Genomic DNA, 23,250 nt, shown 5'->3' with positions numbered 1-23,250 from the left:
ATGAAAAAAAAATGATTATTGCTTTTCTTGGAAAGCTCAATCTTTTCAAAATTAATACACCCATACCTCGCTTTACGGCCTAGATACGTTCCACGAAACTTGGCCGCAAAGCGAAAAGCCGTATAACGAATCAATTATTCTAATACAAATTCATACAAATTCAATGGGATCGGTTCCAAATTTGTTAAATATGTAACATGGTTTATCATTTAAAATGAATTTTATCTTTTTATTTCATTTAAATCAAAAGTACATACATTTGTACATAAAATAATAACAGACTCCAAAAACCAACAATAATCCATAAACAAAAATGAAACAACTTCATGTTACATAAAATATGTGTATGAATGCATACATATTTTTTTTTAAAATGACTTTAATCTGAAGACGATGAAGAAATGGTAACCTGCAGATCACTGTCGTTCTCATTTTTCGCTGGTAAGGATGGGCCTGGCTTAAAAAAATTGTCCAACGTTGTCTGTCTTGCCTTTTTGTCTCTTTCGTTCTTCAGTGATTAATAACAGCTAATGGCTGAGTTAATTCCTCGAGAAACTTTAGCGCTACGTTTGACGTCAGAATTGTTTTCAAGGAAGATGTTTATTCCTTGTTCGAAATAGGAAAAAGTTTTTGACAATTTTTTTTATGTTAGCTGTTTGGATACAACAGGCTCTGTCTCTTCATCAAATGCCGGTTCTGCTTGCAACTGAATGAGTTCCTTATATGAAAGGGGTTCCCTATCAGCTTCAAGTAGATCAAACCTTCAGTCGAGATCATGTGCAAGATCCAAAATGTTTTGCCTAATTTCAGGAAGGCAATTAACTTCTGCATCGGTACTTTTTACACATTCTGGCCATATTTTTTTCCAAACATGGTTCATTGTTGTTAATTTTAATTCCTTCCATGATTCACTGATTCTGTCAACAGCATCCTTGATGTTATAGTTTTTCCAAAATGTTTTAATTGAAGATTTACCATCGGTTTCCCTTATAAGTTGTCGGAAAGTTCGGCGTAGGTAATATGCCTTAAAAGTGGCTATTGCACCCTGATCCATTAGTTGGATCAGAGCTGTTGTATTTTACGGAAGGTACTCAATCATGACATCTTCAGACAGTTCGGATAAATTAGTAGGATGCCCTGGTGCATTATCCAAAATTAGCAAAGCCTTGTTGCTTAAGTTATTGTCTCGCAAATATTTTTTCACTTCTGTGCAAAAGTGATTTTTGAACCAATCCTCTAAAGTAGCTTTAGTCATCCAAGCTTTTTTGTTGGATCTTCATATGACGGGTAATTAATTTTTATTTAGTCCTTTAAGAGGCCTTGGATTTTCGGACAAATATATTAAAAGTGGTTTTAGCTTAAAATCACCCGCGGCATTTGCACCAAGTAGCAAAGTTAATCGTTCTTTAAACACCTTATAACCAGGCGCAGATTTTTCGGTTTTTGAAATGTACGTGCAATCAGGCATTGGCTTCCAATAAAGCCCTGTTTCGTCTACGTTAAACACTTGTTCAGGTTTATGACCCCCTCTTTCAATAATTTCCTTTAAAATGTTGGGATATTCCTTAGATGCGGCCTCATCGGCGCTAGCTGCTTCACCTTTCATTTTAAAATAATGCAAATTAAATCTATTTTTTAATTTTTTTAAAAATCGACATCAAAAAAAGTTTTTTTGCCGTTATAGCGAAACATTTTAGGCCGTAAATCGAAAACGTGCCTTAATTGAAGAGGTCCGTATAAAGAGCGGCCGTATAGCGAGGTATGGGTGTATTTGACGTATTGACAATGAAATATAAGATAACGATCTTAATGATGATATGCTATTTAATGTGTAATAAATATAATAATTCCGGATTAGCTGATAGATCCATTTAGTTGAATGCAATTGATATATCGAATTGCAAGAAAATCTTATATATCTGCAAAATGATATTAACGCTCAAATTCAATAAAAATAATATCTGAAAAAGCACTGAAATGGCGCGTACATTTCCACAGTTTATATTTCATTGCATTTCTCACATCTGATCTCGTTGAATCTGGATTTAGTCGAGTCATGCATCTCCTCTCAAACACTCATAACTGTATTGATGTTGTGAATAGATGCGATCTTCATTGCAACCAGATATTAATAAACTTGCTAGTTTTCATCAGGCACAAGGATCACATTATATGAAGTGAACTTTTAATTTATTACTTATTTTATTTTTGGAATTTTTCATAAAAAATATATTTTGTAATTTAAAAATAAATGGTATAGTATTTAATATGTACTTTTTAATTTATTTTTCTCGAGCAACTATTGTGTGGAGGGTAGCAAAATATTTTAAACTCAAAAGCTACAGGCCCAATAAAGTTGAGAAACGCTGATTTAAACTATTATAATCGCATTTAGCGAAACGATTGTATTGTGATAGCGCGTACGGTGAAATACACTCCCTTTCGCTCGCTCGCGTGTTAAGTGACGAGAGTGAATGAGAAGAAGTGGGCGTGCGGAACGCATGTAACGCACGCCCTTATATCTCACTCGTACGCGCCTGCATATTGTCAGAAGCAACATTTTTTTATGCAAACTAATAAATAGTTAATTATGCTTAAAAAAATACAGAAGAAAACATAAGTTTATAATAGTATAATAAATGTAATATATGTTTTAAAATAAATTATATTATAAATTAAATGACCGGGCTCATTTCTTCTACATACGCACCGAACAATAGTCTCTAAATTAACTAGTAAATATAAATATGTTCATTTTAACATGAAATATGTTAATAAATTTAGCCCGGGGCGCAAAATTTCTTAAACGCACCCCGTGTATATAATGTAGTGGTATATTGTGATAGAAGTATGTTTTCGCCATTTTTCTTGGAGAGCTTCTGAAAGGGAGAGGCCTCTCAATTTTCCTCAGGCGAGGACTTGAAGTGGGTGTCGTCCGCAGGACCTCCCCTCACACCGAGTGCCCTACATTTTTCAACCACGAGACCTAGAAAATTTTATGGCACTTCAATTACTCTCCCGACCCGTAATAGCCGGCTCTATCTGCTTTAGGGTCCGTGCAGTTGTTATTTCCATCGCAGCAGTATCATTTGTGAAACGTCGATGCAGTGCATACGCCTTGACAGGTGTGCGAAAGATACGGGATGGGGGCACGGTTGCGGCTTCACCAGGCAGCGGGAGTCCCGGGAGTGTCGGGTAATCCCGGGTTCAGGGTTCGTCCCGTCAGCAATAATCCCCCCGCTGACGAGATAACACCCCGTCGGCATCAGCCCCCGGTATCTGCCCAGAACACTCGCCACCGCACATCAATTAAAAATGAGGATTAAAATTTGCGGAGTGTCGTCGTTGCCTGTCTTCTCCGACTCTCGATTTTTATGAAATACTACACGTTGAAAAATCAACGGATAGAAAATGTACGCTTCATAAATATAATTATGATTTTTTTAATAAATCTCTTCGCTTTGATAGTGTTACTCGTTTTATTACATTTAACAATACATCGGCATTTATATGCTAAAGATTTAACCTTCTTCGTTGGGGTTCATTTCATTGCTTATTTAACTACCCGAATATTTAAAATGCTTCACTCTCTCAATTCTATCTTTGTTTAATTTTAAACATACCAGGCCCACTAGGAGCTTACTTACTATCATAAATTTTATTTTATAGATGTTAATTCGTAGACCTTTCTTTATACATTATTTATTTACACTACCCATGGATCTCTGAAGTTCGTCAAAAGTCTTATATCAGCATAATAATTGTTAATTTTCTCACCGGTTCCTAGAGTGCTTTTTTAAATACGGTTTGGAAGTATACATTAAAAAAAGTAGGAGAAAGAACACAATCCTGTCAACATATCTATTGGAATATTTTCAGTTTATTCTCCTTCAACGCTTATTACAGATTTTAAGCAATCTTACATCTCTATCATAAAACCTAATCGAACTCAGCCCTCCTATAAGTATAGTATGTTTTATGCAAATTAATGCTTTCTCAAAATCCAACTTCATCTTTTAATAAGATAAAATACTTAAGGGCAAAAATATATGTTTGGTAATTTTCCTAGACGACACTTTTGTTGTATAAATTGTGACATATAGGGCTCGAGTTTAAAATGAGAAAACTTCTACCTAATCTATATGGTTTGTTCGTAAAATCTTATATAACATATCAGGTTGTCCCATTAGTTTTTGCGTTTTTTTCTTACATTTGCGAAAATGCATACCTTTTTATAAATCAACGATAATTTCACTATAAATTCGGTATTTGTTAAAAGTAGTAGAATCAGAAATGCTATTTAGTGACGAGATATTTTTTATTTCGATATTTTAAACCCAAAATCAATAATGCCAATGTAATAAAATTAGCTCAGTTAAGCTATATTATGCTTTTTGAGTTTCAACTCGGTCATAATGCGATAATGCCATTAAATTTAGAAAGTGGCAAATGTGATTCTAAAAATTTCGTTCCAGGAGTTTTGACAAGTCCATAGGGGTTGTTAGTGAGGATATTTGGGCTGCCATTAGAGCAGATTTGAGACTAACGGTACGCTTCATAAGATTCCCATGTCGTCTGGAAGAAGTACTGTTACACGAAATAGCATGCTTTATCTCTTTCTTCGTTGCGTGCGACACCCCTCCCACTTTTATTTCTAGGGGATCGGCGTCAGTTCTGAATTGTTAAATGAATAAATTTGATTAACCTACAATATCACTAACTTCATTTCACAATTTTGCTACTTATGTATCTGATTTTTTTAATTTTCCGCAGAATTTCAAAGATCTTTTAAATAAATATAATTATTATAGTCATTATTAAATGTGTTCCTACTATTATTGTTTCCAAAAGCAATAAAATATTTGTATTTATTATAAGAAAATAGCATTATTATATAATAAAAATAAAAAAGTGAATATTTCTATAGAAGCGCAGGGAAACTCCTACGGTGTATGGCTGAGAGGCAAATAGTAGTGGATTCTAATTAGAATGTAACGGTAAACCGTCGAGCTCGATAGGGAATCTTATGATACTAACGGTACAGAAGCTAGCACTATTAATAATTTAGAAAGAGATGGCAAGTTTTGGTTTACACCCCTACTATTAGCTCTAAAGTACATGATACGGATATACGTTCGATATACTTATCATTATTGATTTATTTTTTTAACACATTTATAGAATTTTTTTTCTATAAATGTGTTAAGAAAATAAACTGAAGTAATCAATTTACTGAAGCCTCTGCTGAAAGAGGCTTCAGTAAATTGAAAATTATAAAAACCTATTTAAGATCGTCACTCGCTCAGGAAAAATGATCGAATATGACAATTTTATCGATTGAGCGTAATTTTACAAAACAGATTGATTTTAGTATAAGATAATAAAAATAATATTATAAGCAGATGTTTTTATAGCTTTTTGCTGTAGACTGTTCAATGAAATAAGTTGAAAAAATAACTATAAAAAATACTTTAATAACTATATAAATATAATTTTAACTAAAAAATAAGTTAAAAAATATTATTTATTACATTTTGCTTTCTTTTTTTTTTGAGGTTGGTGTCATTTTATTTTTATTATGTCCAAATCTTTATATTTTTACAACAATTGTGCTTTTACTGTGTTCTATGACTTTTTCTGTATAGTATAATCATAAATTAATCTATTTTATGTACAAATTGTGTAATATTTTATTTTTGCTTATCGAAAGTAAAAAAAAAACTACATAGGGGTGCAAATTTATCTTTTTTCCTCATATGAAAAAATGTCTAGTCTAATATATAAATTTACATACAGTAGAACCTCGATTATCCGCACTAATTGGGGAAAAGAATAGTGCAAATATTAAAAAATTCGGTTAATAAAAAAAAGCAAATAAATTATAATCAAAAGAACGGAATAGCGTAGGCCATAGCGTGTCAGACTAGTAACTCTGAGGTTACGGGTTCGAGCCCCGGCAGTGCCACTCAAATTTTTATTGCACATGCGGTGTATAAATATTACAGTAAATGTGTATTTTTCGGTAAAGTTATATCTTAGTGAAGTCCAAATATTATACATTATCATCAGTAGATACATATTTCTACTAGCGAAAATATAATTTAAGTGAGAGGCGCTAATAAAATTATATGATACTCTTAAATGTCTATGAAACTCAATTTGACAGTTGCAAAACATTTTCTGTTCAAATCCAAACCTAACGTACACGAATTAACCAAACCCAACTTAACCTAATGAAAATTTTAAAACTAATTTTGTTTTAGAACTTTCATTAAGTCAAGTTTAAAATACAAACTAAGCCAACTCATCTCTCATGAGAAAATAAGCGAAATAATAAGTATAGACAGACGTCGCATCTCGCATATTGTTCTATGGTTAATCTGCGCTTGGATATTACACTATGTTTTAAATGTGTAATAGCTATCCTTACTGATATTACTATGAATTTCTGAAGTGAGAGTATTGGTTCAAGTGTATTTAAACCGAATTTTGGTCAATAGGAGGGCGCAAAAACAATTATCACTTCTCAGAATGCAAAAATTCGCGTCAAAAGCAATAAAATCGTGTCGGCGCCGTCGCAGTGAGAACGCTCGGTAACGAGCGTTCTCACTGAGACGGCGCTGACACGATTTTATTGCTTTTGACGCGAATTTTTGCCTTCTGAGAAGTGATAATTATTTTTGCTCCCTATTATTGGGCAAAATTTGGTTTAGATGTGCTTTGATCAGCTCCCCCGCCTTAAATTTGGACAGAAAAATTCCTGTCATATAATTAAATTCTATGAATCTTAATAAAATCGAAATATTAAAAAAACTGACCATTAACTGACCAGATTTTGCCCCCCCTCCCTTCGAATTTGGTCATAAATTGAAATACTGTGTATCTTAATAAAATTTAAAAAAATTAATACCTACTGGCCAGCTGAAAAATGCATGTCTTTTAATAAAATACTATGAATTTTAATTAAATTTAAATTTAAAAGAACGACCATTGACTGGCCAGCTCCCCTTCCCCCTCTTGAATTTAGGCTAAAAACTGCATTTTATTTAATGAAATATTATGAATTTGAATTAAAACGACCATTAACTAGGCAGATTTTGCCCCTCCCCCCCACCACTTAAATTTAGGCATAAAAATGCATGTCATATAATAAAATACATACTATGAATATTAATTACAGCAAATTATTAAAAAACAACAATAACAACTGACTTGCCAGGTTCCCCCCCCCCCCTTGAATTTGGGCAGAAAATGCATATCATTTAATAAAATACTATAAATATTAATAAAATCGTAATATTAAAAAAAAACACTGACATTGAAAACTTGAATTTGTATCTGCCGTATTTATGTATGTCATTATTAAATACATTAAAAAGCAGCGGACCCAGGCTGGACCCTAAAGAAACCCTCGAAAGAGTGAAATGCTCTTACGACAATCAACCGCCATAAGTTACATACTGTCTATGATCGCTCAAATAACTCGAGAATAACCGAGTTAAATCATCCGAGCAATCGATGTTCAAAAAATTTTTTAATAATAACTTTTGACAAACCTTGTCGAAGGCCTTCTCAAAATCCGTATATACGACGTCTACTTGAATTCCTGCATCGAGTTATTTTGTCACTGTTTTGATGAAAGACAAAAGGTTAGTGACAGTGGAACGGGCAGGACTTATCTATGGATAATTATGTCGAACAATTTAGCAGGAGTTGACGACACTGCAACTGGTCTATGGTTATATACGTGAATACTAATGGAACCTCTGTTCCCATAGCCAGAGTTCCTTCTCTTCTGGAATCTCTCCATTTTCCCAAAAAATAATCAATCGCCACATTCAGAGAGTGAAAAGTGTGTCGACCGGTATGGTGTGAGTGTCCTGTCCGGACAGTGACGGTGCGGTTTCGTCTGGCGCTGACCGCCGTACAAAAGACCCATTGTTTCTGTTCTCCACCCCTATTCAGATCGCGAGTGTTCACACGCCGGGGGCGCCCATCAAATACACCCCCGCCCCGTAAGGGTTCTTCGTCATTAAACTTATCCATTCACAGTCAATCAAATCGACGTGGCGGCTCGACCCTGTCCCATATTCAATGCGGTCGTACTTTTCACGCACTGCTTTCAATTTGGTTTCTTTTATATAATACTCTACATTAATATTCATAAAATAACTGATTTTTAAATGCCTAAATATCATAAATAGCTATTTATTGCATTAAAGTCAGTAGGTTTCGATAAGAAAATAATAATTTTGAAAGCCATTCGAAGTCAATCAATTGACTTTATTTTTAATGATTTTTCATTATGTAAAATCATCCAATGTTCATTCATATCGTTTCACACAATCAAGTTATCACATTTATTAATTTCATGGTTTAAACTCATCTATTCGTTACAATGATGTCAATATATAAACAATGTCTAAATTCTATCGAATCTCTTTGTTAATTTTTTTTTTAATTTTGATTTTAAAATTCATTATGAAGTCTATGAATGATGTGTTATTTTATTAATTTGACAAATGATTCCTTAAGTAGGTATTGCAATACCGCTTATTACCGTTATTGAAGAAAAATTGATCTTTGATACTACCGGTATTTCATTTTGTAATACCGGTAAAACCGATTTTAAATCCATCTTATTTGTTTAAAACTATATCTACATGGCTTAGAACTACGAAAACAACGATGCCCATATTGCTTAAAAAAAATCGTATAATAAAATAATGTTCATTGTAGGGGATTAACCATTAGGGCCAATAAATATCGGCCTAGTTTAACTATGGCAAAAATTCCATCAGCTGATATTTTGGCGCAAATTTTTTAATTTAATTTAACATGTTCGATATATTTGTATATGCATGACTTGTTAACTTTATCTTAGGCAAAGAGAACGGTAGCTACCAATTTCCAGTAAGTCTGTTATAAAAAAAATAAAAAAATATGATAGGGATGGCTGGCGAAGTGAAAACAGAAGCAGGTATTGCATACACGAAATTATTTCTACTATTTGTACAAGTTTATCTCTATTCAGATATATTTTTATCCAAGTAGTTCATGGAATATGCTTCACTAAAAATAATAAATAAGTCTAAATAATTATATTTAAATGAAAAAAAATCGTTTTTTTTGTGTTTTTTTTTATTAAAAAAAACCTTTTTCGTTGATTAATAATGCAATGGTATTTTTTTCTGTTACTAACTAAAGATTGGTTGTACTATACGGTATTATTTAAATGTGTTAACAGGGGAGACCCGACAAAGCCGCGCCGGACAATCCCGTGCCGACTAAGCCGCCCCGACATTGTCGCGCAAATCAAAATTATAAAATTGAATAAAATGAAAGAAAATGATTTTTTTAATTCTAATTATTTTGTTTTGTGGACAGTTCTATCACTAGTGACTCGCTTTTTGAACAGTTAGTCATAGATTGGATGATGCTGGACAGTTACAAAATATACCGAAATGAAAATAAATCAATACAATATCATTAAAAAAAGGTTAGGTTGATTGGTTCTACAGTGAAAGTCGGCGCGAGCGGTAGCGAGACGCCTCCCTTTTCCTATATATATTTGTAATTATTAATAAATAATTGTAATTATTAATAAATAAAAACCATGTTATAAAATGAATTTTTGGCGCGGCTTAGTTGGCGCGGGATTGTTCTGCGCGGCTTTGTCGGGGTGCCGTTAACAGGTGTTTTTTAAATCAAACTTGATTTAAATTACTCTTGTTCTTGCATGCGGTACTTCAAACAATATTTGCAAATGCAAGCTCTGATAATTTGTGGGCACGCAAAAACAAAATCTCTGAAATGTATATATTCCTAACCATCCGCTTAAAGAAGCGTTTTCTTAAATACACTCGTCGACGCGACTTAAAGGAATCATATTCCAGCATATCTTGAAGGAATTTGGTAAGGAAATTTCAATTGATAATATTTATATTTCATACACAGGCATCTGAGCAACTTTTTTTGCACCTTTTCTATTAGAAATGAGTCGGTTGTATTATTTGGCTTATTTATGAATATACAAGGCACACAGTGACCTCCTTAATTGCCCCGCATATTTTTAGACAAATCCAAATTTTAAAAGCTTTATTGCATATGTTTTCTAAGCACCAATGGAATCTGTAGACAGTTTGAAATAAAACACATATGAAAAAACACATTTTTCGTGTTAAATGGTATTATTTATGGAATGATAACCACTGAATTGATTTTTTTTTAATAATAATTAATAATAGAAAAATAATAATTTTAATTAATGTATTTAATAAACAGAAAAATGGACCAAAATTACAGGGAGCATATTGAAGACGATCAAATAAAAATTGTTAATTTTATTTTAAGAAGCAAACCAAAACAAACTTTATCAAAAACCTTTTCAAAATCGATGTAGATAACATCTGCATGTTTACATTTATCAAGATATTTTTTATGTTTTGATTAATTGAGTATTATTAAATATGGTCTGAAGCATATGTACATATGAAAAAAATGATTTCGAATACCCAATAAATTCAACATGCTTTGAAGATATGTATATCTACTGATAATAAATACAAGCTTTATCATGTGATATTTTTAGAAAGTAAATAACAAATGTGATTTAGCAAACTGAGAGATTAAAAAACAATTTTACAAAATAATTATCTGGAAACACACGTCAAAAAATTAGACATAAATAATTTTATTATAATTTACAATATATTTACAAATGCTTTAAATCATTTCTTTATTAACCAATATTATGTATCGATTTTATTTTTATAATATTATTGACTCAAATAATTAAACTGTTTAAAATTGCCTATTAACTATTAATTACGAAACACCGCATTTTTGATTAGGTTATGTTAATTTATAAGCAGCATGCAATTTGCATCTCATTTTGCATAATTACCTGTCAACGCCGGAAACTCTCATTCACTATATAAATATATGATTATAATTACAGAATGTTTCTAAAACATTTGCGTGTACGTGTGTTATGTCATCAACTATTCAACGGGACAATTTAACTGTCACCCGTCAGCTTGTCTTTTGCGGAAAGATTTGTCCACAATTTCGTTTTCAATTCTTAATGATACTCTGATTGAAGGCAGTTGATATTACAAGTTGGTGACCCCTGATTTATTTGTATGGTAGCTGATGGATCGATGGATATTTTGGTTGTCGATATAAACACCTATTTGCAGTGCAAGGTTGACAACACCTGTCACATTGGAAATTGTTTTACGGGCGCATGCAATTCGTATGTTCAAATATTCTGAAATTACACGTTGCTTCGATGAAAATGTATTTATGCACGTGTTCTTCGCGTGTATAACGGATACGCTAATAAAACTTGTATTGCTTTAAATTTGTCCGTATTCGTCCGTGGGATTCAATGAGAATATGCGATTCGTGATCGATAAATTAAAAAAAAAAACAATACGATCTAAAGTATCATACAGAAAGCGAATTGCTAATCGCGCTCCGCTTAACTAAGCCGAGCATCATTGACGCATTATTGCCATTTTTAGCGATGTGTATAGCAAATCTCCATCGGTGATATTTTTGGTTGAAACACTATCGTCTAAAAAGTATTTTTGTTCAGATAGTGAATCTGCATTTGTTCCAATACTATAATACTTTTAGCTCATCTGTTCATAATAATTATAATAAATTCTCTGAAAAGGAAAAGTAAAAGACCCATATTGAATCCTTGTGGTACTCCAGAACGAACAATATATTCGTCGAATCGAAGAAATATGAATTTACCGAAAATATTTGATTGATTACACGATACAAAAAAATATATTTGTATAATATATAAAATTACACATTAATTTTAATTATTTCTAAAAAATGTTATTTTTATGTTTGATTATAATAGAAAATTATGCATAAAATATTTTTTGACTCTATATTATTTACACCTGCCAGATAGTTTATATTTTCACTAGTAAAAATATATATCCGCTGGTGAAAGTGTACTTTGATATGATTTTACTGAAATAAAATATTTTAAAATATATTTTCGGGATAGATTCGAGACTGTTTTTTCTAGATTTTATTTTATAAATAACCACATGAAACTGAATGTATTATTTATTTATTTTACCGCATTAATTTCAGTTGTCAACTATATCATCTATAAAAATGTATAATATAATAAGCCATAGGAACTTATACCTGAAATACGTCAGTATATAAGTACATCTCAAAACAACTGTAGTTTAGTTCGGATTCATTATTTGTTTTTACTTTTTTTTAAAATATATTCTTGCTATGATTTTTTCTAGAGTTGGGCCTCTCAAAGAAAACGAGCCCCGGGTATTTGTCCCCTTTCATCCCCTCTCCCCCCCCCTTCTCGGCACAATTACAATTTGACAGTTAGTTGTGCTTTTTATAGAAAAGAACCAAGATTACTTCTTGCTATAAATAATAATATATAAAAGTGGGAAAAAAGTTTTAATTTTATTTTATTTTTATTTTTTTTTCCAACGATGTTAAGAGATTTTTTTTTTTTTAATAGCCGTTGTTTTGAATTTTACCACTTTTTCTGATTTATTTGCTCCAGATTAATTTCCTTGGGTATTTTTAAGCACAATTATTTGCAAATAAGTCTCGATTTGTTTGAGTTCAGCAAAAATATTTGTGGAGAAATTCGATGAGCTCGCATTTTTAAAGATGATAATAAGAGGTATTTACTAGATATTATTTTTTTGTGAATATCAAATCTGCATGTTATGTAAAAAAAAATCATGTATTTTAGAAAATCATAATTAAATTTAGATAACTATTGCCCCAATCTGTAGTATCCTTAAAACGCCCGATATCTTTTTTTATATATTTTTTTCTTTACGGTACCCAACGTGCTCAGAATTTCAGAATATTTTTCAAAAAACATTTGGCTTAAAACGCTCTGAACACTGGCAGACATCATCAATTACAAGTATGCTTTTTCAACCCCTTTTCATGATGATTCCATTATGCTTTAAAGTCACTTCAGCAATTGCGTACGGTGTGCACAAATTTGTGCGTTTCAGAAACCTTCCGTTGCGTCGGTGTGCACAAATTTGTGCGTTTCGTTATTTTAACTTCATACGAAAAAAACCCACGTAAACTGCGTATTTACTGTAACGTATTTATTTAGGGATTTACCTACAGATGTTACTAATATCATATTAACTAAAAATAGTTCAAAAAAATAGAAATTCTAAATTCCAGAGGCTCAAAACTCAAGTAAAATAAATTCGTTTCAAGATGTATGTTTACATATATATATACAATTTTTTTCTATGGAATTATCTCACATATTATTTATTAGAAATAGTGAAATCACTCAATACCAAATTGCGAATCACATATCAATAATATATAAATATATTTAATTAATTTTTAACACTTAACGGTCGATTTACGCGGCGATATTCGCAAGACACCCAACCGTCCAATTTCGAACAAATGTAACGTTTCCGTTAGGCTAAGCGCACGCTGTTAAAAAAAAAATGTTAACGAAAAACCCCACCTTATCGGTTTGATTCAGGTAAAGATGTTAATTTTTTAGAGATATGTTTCTTGAAATTCTTATCTACAAAATTACAAAAAACCCAAAATATTCAAAGGTAACCGCATAAAAAAAAGAAATGTTGAGCTAGACCTAATATCTAAGTACATATTATCAACCCGAAGCATTATAACAAAATAATCAGTGATTCTCAACTTTTAATTGCGTTAATTTATTTTACAACTTTTTGCATTATTATATTTTGTTAGGTTTACAATATATTTTTGTAATTTATTTCGTACTCCTTCATTTATTGATACTATTTTCTAAGAAATAAATTACAGTAAATCAAATTCATATTTTTATAATATAAAATATAATGTTTTTTATTTATCATTATTTTCTGTTATATATATGTATGTAGAGGTATCGTGGGCATTTAAATGCAGATTCACCAATCCCAAATGTGATATTCTATAATATTTAGACCTGAAATGATCCTGATCTGTTCAAATTAAATAAACTGTTCTCAACATGTTTTCAATTACCAACACATTGAATACCGGGCATTATTCCTAAAAATGGAGCGTGCGGCGGGGATTATTTGCAAAAATAAGGACTTTAATTTGTGTAACTATCCAAGCACATTGGTGGTTCGAGTCTTTATTAGATGCGAAGTATACAGTAAGTGCGCGTTTTTCATTATTTTAACACATTGCGTACCGTGTGGTAAAAATACAAAAAGTGGTAAATATATAATATTAAAGCAATAAAATGTTTAGAATCACTGATAATTTTTAATTATATTAAATATACTATATAAAATAATAATACATAAATTATAACAGAAATATAAAATAATAATACATAAACAATAAAAGACTACATTTAGCCATAGGCAAACGTTACGTTTGTTCGAAATTGGACAGTTGGGTGTCGTGCAAATATCGCTGCGTAGCTTGACCGTCAAGTGTTAAAAATTTTGAATTGATTGTATAGGTCACAAAATTAGATATTTTCGGTTTTTATTATATACAACAGTATTTTATCATCATTTTATTATTATCTTTATTGTTTTTATTCAAAAATATATATATTTGGTTATTCTAAACTAAAAATTATATTTTATTTTATTGGTACGCGATCCACAGTTTGACGTTTACTGATTTTATCATTGCGAATACAAAAAACCGATCATCATAAATCTGTTTTTAAAATTTGACGTTAAAACGTTGACTAATTAAAGAGTTACGATGTTTTAAAAAAAATAAGTTTGTATCCTAATTTTCGCAAATAATCCCCGCCGCACGGCTCCATTTTTAGGAATAATACCCAGTATTCAATGTGTTAAACAAACACTTAACAAGACCAGTACTCGACATTTTAAGCATACTATCAAATTAAGCAGTAATCTTTGAAATGTGATACTATAAATTTTGCGACTTATTTCTCGAAAAAAAATCCAAAATTATTATTGCAGACCGCGGCCAGGTGTCGCAAATGTTGACACGCTCTCGCACAGCTAGCGCAAACATTTGAGCGCGGCTAATCCTTTGATAAATGGTCGAATGAATATGGCGGTTTTGTTGTTTCGCAGACGGCTCCAAGGACAGGTGTCGGAGCCCCCCGTCGCCAGGCGCCAGCGTGGGGGCAGAGCGCTCGCCAGACGGGTCGCCCTCCAGCGGCTGCGCCCCACACCGCAGCAGCCCCCATCACAACGGAAGCGCAGGTAAGCTCCTTAATTGTATTGAAATTCCAAACATAGCTAACACTGTTCCTCTTTGTGCTATTTCAAAATAGGTTCTTCGTCTCCCGGAACAGGAGTGGTGAGCAACAGCGCACCATCTGGAGAATCAGGATCGGGAGGTCGACCTCCCCCAGCTCGTTTGAAGAGGTTCCTCTCTACGTTGATCCAATTCGCTTCAGATATCAACGCGGATGTCGGTGATAGGGTCAGATCGCTGGTGCATAGCTTAGTGGTTTGTTTTATTCTATCGAAGCTGAATTATATCAATCAACAAGACTATACATTTTTATTTTTTTAGAGCTCAACAGTCAGCGTGGAAGAATTCCAGCAAGCTTTACAAGAGGCTACTAATTTTCCTTTGAGGCCTTTCGTCCTACCGTTCTTGAGAGCTTCACTTCCGTCTTTACAGAGAGAGATTCAATCTCTAGCTAGAAATGCCAAACAGGTTTGTGCTTATTATAAAGTGATTATAAAACCATAATAGAGGGATAAAGTGGAAGAAGATCTCAGTAATGCACCCCCTTATTTTATAACGATTTGATAACACGGCTCGCTTTTGCGGCTACTCGATGTTAAAGCAATAAATAGGGGTTGGACACGTGCCAACATTTCTCTATAAAATTAAGGTACTCATGTAAATAGATATTATACTTATTAATTTGTAGCTGAAAATATGTTACAGCGATTAATAATTTGTTGAAAAATATATTTTTTATTTATTTATTCTAAATTTTTCGCTGTACATAACAGGCTTTAGCCTAACACCAGACTGAAATCAGTCTATAAATTAATTACTATTCGATTTTAGTTTAATTAATCATAACGACAATCATACATGAGATTAGGAAAATCTTAGAAAACTGGATGGTTTTTTTAACGTTTGCTTACTATTTTTATGACATAAATACTAGAATTTTGTTAGGGATTCTATTTTATAATCACGGTACTAAATTGTTTTTTTTTTGTGAATTTCTTCTAAAAATACTGATTTAAATTCTCCAAATTTTACATTAAATGTTTCATTATTGCATTGTACCAATTTATTAAACTGAGGTATTGAATTCTATACTCACAACGTATACTTATTTTATTTTCTTGTAATATGATAGATATTAATTATAAATTATTATTTCAGCTTGTAATTAATATATGTCACTATGCACAAACTAGGTCACAATATTCATCCATAAGATTAAGAAAATGTAGCAAAACCGAATATGTGTTGATCTATCAAAATTATGATCCCATTGATAGTAATGAATTACTATAAAAAACAATTTTGTATGTGACTTACGCATCATGAGTAGTTGTGATATTATCTACAAAGTTGTCATAAGATCTTGTAGGTGAGAATAGCGCCGTCTGTAACGTCTCAAACTAGTAATTCTGATGTTGCGGGTTCGAGCACCGGTAGCAACTCGAATCTATTTTTTAGAAATGCGCTTTTATTTAAAACCGCCCGAGCTTCAAAGTGATATTATATTTGATAATATAGCTGTCACTAATTCCCAGACTTTCAGTCTGATGGTTATTACTTACTTTGTAGGTATTCGTTGTCTGATTGTTGGTACAGTTACTACTACTTTACCCTCATTGTAACGCATTGGGCTTACACCTGTCAGGTTACAACGAAAGATTAAATACATTTCGAGCTCAAACTCAGCTTTATATTATACAATATACAAATATAGGTGTAATATTTTTTACCAATTGAAGCTGATGGGGGCGTAAATATAATTTGCAACGTAATTTCATTTTTAAAATAATGTTTTCTAAACGTTATTATAGAATTTATTTTGTAAGAACTATTTTTTAATTTCTAATTATTTTAAAACAATTGTTTGATATTAAAGAAAAGTAAATTAACGGCAAAAAATATTGATTGATTACTTTATTTATATGCAAAACTGCTTCAGCTGGGATATCAGTTTTTTTATGTAACGTTTATAAATATTTTTAATTTATTATAAAATAGAATTGCAGCATGTCTTTAGATTTACTGGTTTACAGTAATTTTGTAATTTTTCTTAAGGTATAGATTTATTAGTTGGTCGTTTTAGATATTAACTTTTTTATTTTTAGCCCTCTATTAATTCTAAAGATTGTTTTAAATTCTTGAAAACTCTGCGTTATGCTTCTTCATCGAATTGATAAAATAATTATAGAGTTGATTATAAATTTAATTTAATTATTGAAAAAAACAGAGTTTATTAATAGAGCTGTATAATTGTATATTTTTTTATTAAACAGTGTTTTTTTCAAAGAGGAATGGTCTCACTACTTGTAGCTGTAAAATTTGCTCAAAGTTGCAAAACTATTATTTTTATAACGCAATGTTCAAATCGGTGTTTTTTTGTCGAATGTTATGTTAACTTTTAGCGCATTCTTTTTGTGTTCGCAATATGCATTACCTTTAAAATGCATATTTCATTGACATTGTTCTTTAGTAATAACGAATTATTAAATATTGTTTGATCGCTAAAATTAATCTTGATCTTTTTTATTTTTTTTATTTTTCATTAGATAATAATTTGGTGATCAGATCCAAATGTAAATAAGTATTAATTCTATAATTAAATAGTTTATTACAATTAATTTAAAATGTAAATAATTTGCAATTTTAATTAATATTGATATCACTGAACCGGTACGAGTGATGAATACAGTTGTAATTCACGGTTTTTCACGGGCAAAGCTTATTCATATATATATATTATTTCTATAACACATGTGCATAAGTTGACAAAATATTTCAATGAAGACTTTGAAAATAAATAATATTGCTTAGTAGTATTCTTAGATATAACCCAAGATTTTGATAAAGTGTGACACTCTGAACTACTGTACAAAATTAAGAGACTGCTTCCATACAACAAAGATTGGAGAAGTAAACACAAAACTGTACTAAATATCATCGAGTGTACCTCAGGCGAGCATTCTTGGACCGATGCTGTTTTTATTATACACGAAAGATCTTCTTCAGACAAACTCATCTAGAATTGATGAATTTGCCGACGACACTACAATAATGGCGTATGATACTGACCCAAAAATAGCATCGAAGAGACTGCAAGATAATTTATTAAAAGTCCAAGCTTGGTTCACTAAATAACAAATCAGAATTAATGAAATTAAATCAATCCATGTTACATTTACGCTAAGCAAAGATACTTGTCCTTCGGTATCCCTTAACAGGAAATGGAACTCTGCCAAATATTTTTCAATTCATTTTTATTATTTTTCAATTCAGGCTTATCATTGGAAAACAAAATAATAAAATGGCGTGGTCTGATGAAGCTCAACACTAACAATAGTACTACCAACTAACCTATAATAAGATAATATATTAATATAGGGTTAAGCCTATTTTTTAACATTATAATTACTAATTATTTAATGGAAGCCCCCTGTATGAGACTTTTCCTGTCTCTTAATTGCTGTGAGAAAATAGAAAGAAGAAAATATACATAATATTAAAATTGCTTATTGTCCAAATAAACAGATTGCATTTTAATAAAAAAAAATTAATAAAGTATATTTTTTCCATCTTCAATTAAAGTCTGCGAAAAAACTGTATAATATTGTTCATTGTTCTATTAGTATTTTTTCAACAGTTCCCCAATTATATTAAGTTATATTTAGTTATTAAAAAAATCAGTTCATATAGAATGCTTACATTTATAAAGCAGCATATTTCCGTTCCGCCGAATTAGCCCTAAAGGGCTGAAGAATTTATTCGTCGGTTTAAATTTGTTTTTCGTCGCCCGAGTTTCTTTCTCGGTTGGTATTGGTATTTCAGCGACGCCTTCTGGGCCATATGGTGCCCTTTCGTAAGTACAGGGCCACCTGCAGCGGCGTCGGCGGCGAGGAGGGCAGGGCCGGGGCAGGGGCCGCCAGATTAAAATTTGTGTCGCCCCCCCTCGGGACAGCTGTTACTTTAACCACGCGCCCCGGCGCCACCCCCGAAAAACCCCACAAACAGCCGCCGCCCGAACCCGCAGGGATGAAAAAACAAACCTTATCAGGAGCACATGCCGACGATGAAATTTTAATTATCAATTTGGCTCCGAATAACACGTGTACGTACGTACGCGTCGATGCACAGTTTGAACTCGTTCACACGTGAATATGGACGGTGTGGGATGGACCAAAAAAATGTGTAATTTTCAAATTTGTCTCAGACATATCAACTATATAAATCACTATATAAAATCATATAGAAGAAGAGCGGCACATGTTTGAGAGAAAGTAGAAAGAACAGAGCATTCCAAGCCTTCCAAAAATATTCATTTATACTCGGTAGATACCTGAGAGGCAGTTTATCTTATCTAGTAACTAAAGCCATTGGACTTATGTTAGTATCTTACTGTTTCTCTTCCACTAAGGAAACATTTTTTTCTGTTGCCCTTGCTTGATGTAATTGCAGCTCTTTCACTTATAGCACCTTAATAACCTGGGCTCCATTAACTTCTAAAACACAAGTTGGCCAAATGTTCCTCCAAGCAGAAGTCAAGTACCTAAATACCATTTCAAAGAGTCTAATAGTATTCACAATGGTAATTTTATCGCTCCAAAATACATTTAAGCATTGCAAACTTTGGAACATCTGGTGAAGTGCTTTGATGCAAAACTTCTTTATATCTATTGTCTAGTATTTGAAGCCAAAAAAATAATCTTAAGGAAGCTGATCTTCAATTCTAGGTGTATTATCTATGATGTGGACAAACTTCATTGTCAATTTAATTAGTGAAGGTGGACCTATAAAAGAACTATCATTATTAGGGATTTTAATACAATTTTTAATTACTTTTATAATGTTAGAATGAGTAATTCTGTGTTGACATATAACATATGTAGAATCCAGTGGTCTCCTAAAATCGCCTTGAACTAAATATCGAAAGTCGTAGCTGGACTAGCTTTGACGTGAAGAGCGAAGCAGCTGCTCTTTTGGTCTTCTATGTCGCGAGTTTCAATGCGCTCTTGTATGTCTGAAGTTAGGAATAATTGGCGTATGTTCTAGCTATTCCATTAAAGGTTTTTTCCACGCGACAACTAATTACGAATATTTGCTGGTGTAATTAAATTTGTTAATTTACATTTTTTATCTGATGTGAATCATGGTATGACCAATTTTAACAAATCACATTTAACTTACAATAACAATTGTAAAAAATATTAGGGGTGATAATCCATCGTCGTGTACAAAAACACTCTTCGGCATTTTTATTTATTGCGCTTTTAACGCAAATATGCGACAAGTAATTTTCTTACGCTCTATGCGTATTGTTACGCATAATGTAATTCTTTAAAAAGATAAGTAAATATAATAATAACAATAACCAATACTTGGAAATCAAATTTCTAATAATGATATACACAAAAGAAAATTGAGAAATCGAAAAAAAATTCGCTTAGATTTTAAAATATACGTTTACTTCTCCATTTATCAAAGAAATGTCTCAAGAAAGGGAAAAATCTTTTTTTTTTAGAGCAATTTTTTAATTAGTGCCAATGCAAAGAAAGATCATTTTAAGTAATCTACACTAATTACGAGTACTTGAAATAGGGTTTCATTTTATATTTAAATAAATAGTTATTATTTACTGATTTTATAATTAAGCCATTAATGTAAAGTATAACGTATATGAATATATAAAAAAGCACTATAGTCATTGAATAGTACCTAAAAGACTTGAATCTCATATAGAACTAAGTGTTTTTCAATCTTTCTATCGCGTCTATGATTATTATATTAATTTGACCACTTATTTTTTATTCATTAAAAATAAAAATCGAGCTGTAATTAATAAAATAAATGTCACTAATTTACAGACTTAGATTTCAGTCTGATATTTTATCTACTTATTGATTGTTTATTTGGTTGTTACGCATCTACGATATTTTGCAACAAAAATTTACAACAAATGAATTAATTAAGCATATAATTCTTTTGTTTTTCAATGTTTTTATATAGTATGTTAATTTTATAATACAATAATAGAACGTTAGAGTGCATTGCGGCGATAAATTCTGAAACTAAACGTTTGAATAGCTCCAAGGCGACTCAGCGCGATATCAAAACACGTGAGAAAGTTTTCCCAACTATCCAAGAGAGGAAAATTATTGTGTCTGACAGCTGAATACGCTACGTTGTCTTTTCACACTGTTTTTCCTTCAAATTTCACTTCTTTTCATCGCAGCTCCCTTAGAGAAAAGCCAAAGTACAACGTGAACCTATTATATCTATACACATATAAAATTAATAATTTATACGAAGCTGTTTTGTTCAGCCCTAGTGTTTTGTATTGGGGGAATTTATATGTATATAAACAGTGAACGACACAACCTTTCAATCCTACCACCATACCGCAACATTCTTTCACTAATTCCTTTACCCTTCTTTTAAACACGGGAACCGAAGCACCCTGTTACGAATTAAGTAAATATCATTACTCATCGTCTAATATTGGTGTTTTATCTTTTCACTCCCTACTTTTGTGGTATATTTTAAACATGTTTTATTACAACCATTATATAATAATTTTTAAATTAAATCGATTTTTTCATTCATTTGATATGTTTTATTATTACACAGACGCCATTGCAATACGTACGGACTCATGAAGCTGTCGCTTTAGAACCAGGGTCTTCAGAGCCGGCAGACATCTTTATCGGTGCACCAGTCTCTCCTACGACGACGAAGAGAAGCTTGGGGGACCCGTGAGTAAAATTATTATTTATTATTATGATTCTTTGAGCGTAAATAAAAAAGGTAAAAATCGATAGCTCTGCAGCGGCTGTGTGCTTTTAAAGAACATCAAAGGAAAAATTGTTGCATAAAAATTTGATTGGCTATAAAGGTGTTACTGTTTGTTCGTTTCGTGGGGAGTAAAAGCAAACTGCTCGATTCAGAGTAAACGGTAATTACGCAACTTTAAGACCAAACGATGTCTTTCTTGCAAAAAATAATACATAAAAAGGAAAACTATTCAGATGTAAGATAATAAAAATTGCTTCATTTTCCATGAAGTCAAATTTTTAATAGTATATATACAATACAATTGAAATATAGTTGGAACATATCTTTTAATAATTTGTTAAATTACTTGAATCTGCCAGCACATTCTGCTTTACAGAACTTACCATAAGAGAAGCATTTATGTAAATTTCTGTCATATTAGACAACTGTTCTTTTGATTTAATTATGATCGTTGCTTCAAGCATACATGTTCAATACATTGCATTGCATAGCATCATTAAGGTGTAAGTTTACACTGTGATGATACATTTGCCTTTGAAGAATTTAATGATTTATCTAGATACTTGTTCATAAGTTTTATTTTCATCTTACTGAAACTGGGATCATCTCTTAAACCAAGAAATACTATAATTTGCCACAAGTATTGCTAGTTTTTAAAGTTATTCGTTGAATATATAATGAACTTATTGACATTTAAACACTCGTCTAATATTCCAGGTGTTTTTTAACGCTTGATATTGATTTACGCATATCGTGTATTTTGATGTCTTCTTCAAACACACTTATGCTAGCATTGTAGTTTCACTTAGGTTTATATTATTTTAATATTTTAATGACGATAACATTTGGGAAAAAATATATTAATTTTTATTATTATAAAGGTGCAATAAATATGTTTTTAATCACTGCAATTTGAAACATAGTAATATCCAAGTCGTTACGGAGATTAATTTGAATTCTTAGAGAGTTTGAGTGACTGCTCGGTTGGATTAAATTGACGTGAAAGCGGATTATTGAACTCGATTTGGCGTAGCTTCTTATTTTAAATCGTAGTTTTATGTTAAACTAGTCCTGACAGAAGTAAATAAATATGGGAGCGTTCTAGCTTATATATACTATTGAGGTATATCAAGAAGTCTAACGTTCTTTACAGTCCACGATCCTCTGAGTAATGCAAGTGATTTTGAGCGGTACCAGACTCTTTTATTTTGTCATAATCTTTAGCGTCTGTAACCGTGTTACGGT

General features: G+C 31.7%; 1 protein-coding gene across 1 annotated transcript in view; it reads left to right on the top strand.

Moving 5' to 3' along the window:
* nvy (CBFA2/RUNX1 partner transcriptional co-repressor nervy) overlaps positions 1-23,250 on the top strand; it is a 131,213-nt gene that overhangs the window by 77,898 nt on the left and 30,065 nt on the right. The window contains exons 3-6 of the mRNA XM_088192223.1: positions 15,096-15,227; positions 15,299-15,477; positions 15,544-15,690; positions 21,841-21,965. Coding sequence (XP_088048349.1) covers positions 15,096-15,227; positions 15,299-15,477; positions 15,544-15,690; positions 21,841-21,965 — 583 coding nt within the window. The remainder of the gene's footprint in view (positions 1-15,095; positions 15,228-15,298; positions 15,478-15,543; positions 15,691-21,840; positions 21,966-23,250) is intronic.

The sequence above is a fragment of the Plectrocnemia conspersa genome, unplaced genomic scaffold (assembly GCF_051122295.1).
Source record: "Plectrocnemia conspersa isolate PC_06_02 unplaced genomic scaffold, ASM5112229v1 ptg000009l, whole genome shotgun sequence".
NCBI classification, from domain to species: Eukaryota; Metazoa; Arthropoda; class Insecta; order Trichoptera; family Polycentropodidae; genus Plectrocnemia; species Plectrocnemia conspersa.
The sequence above is the reverse complement of the archived record's forward strand: the minus strand, read 5'-3'. Positions and strand labels throughout refer to the sequence as shown.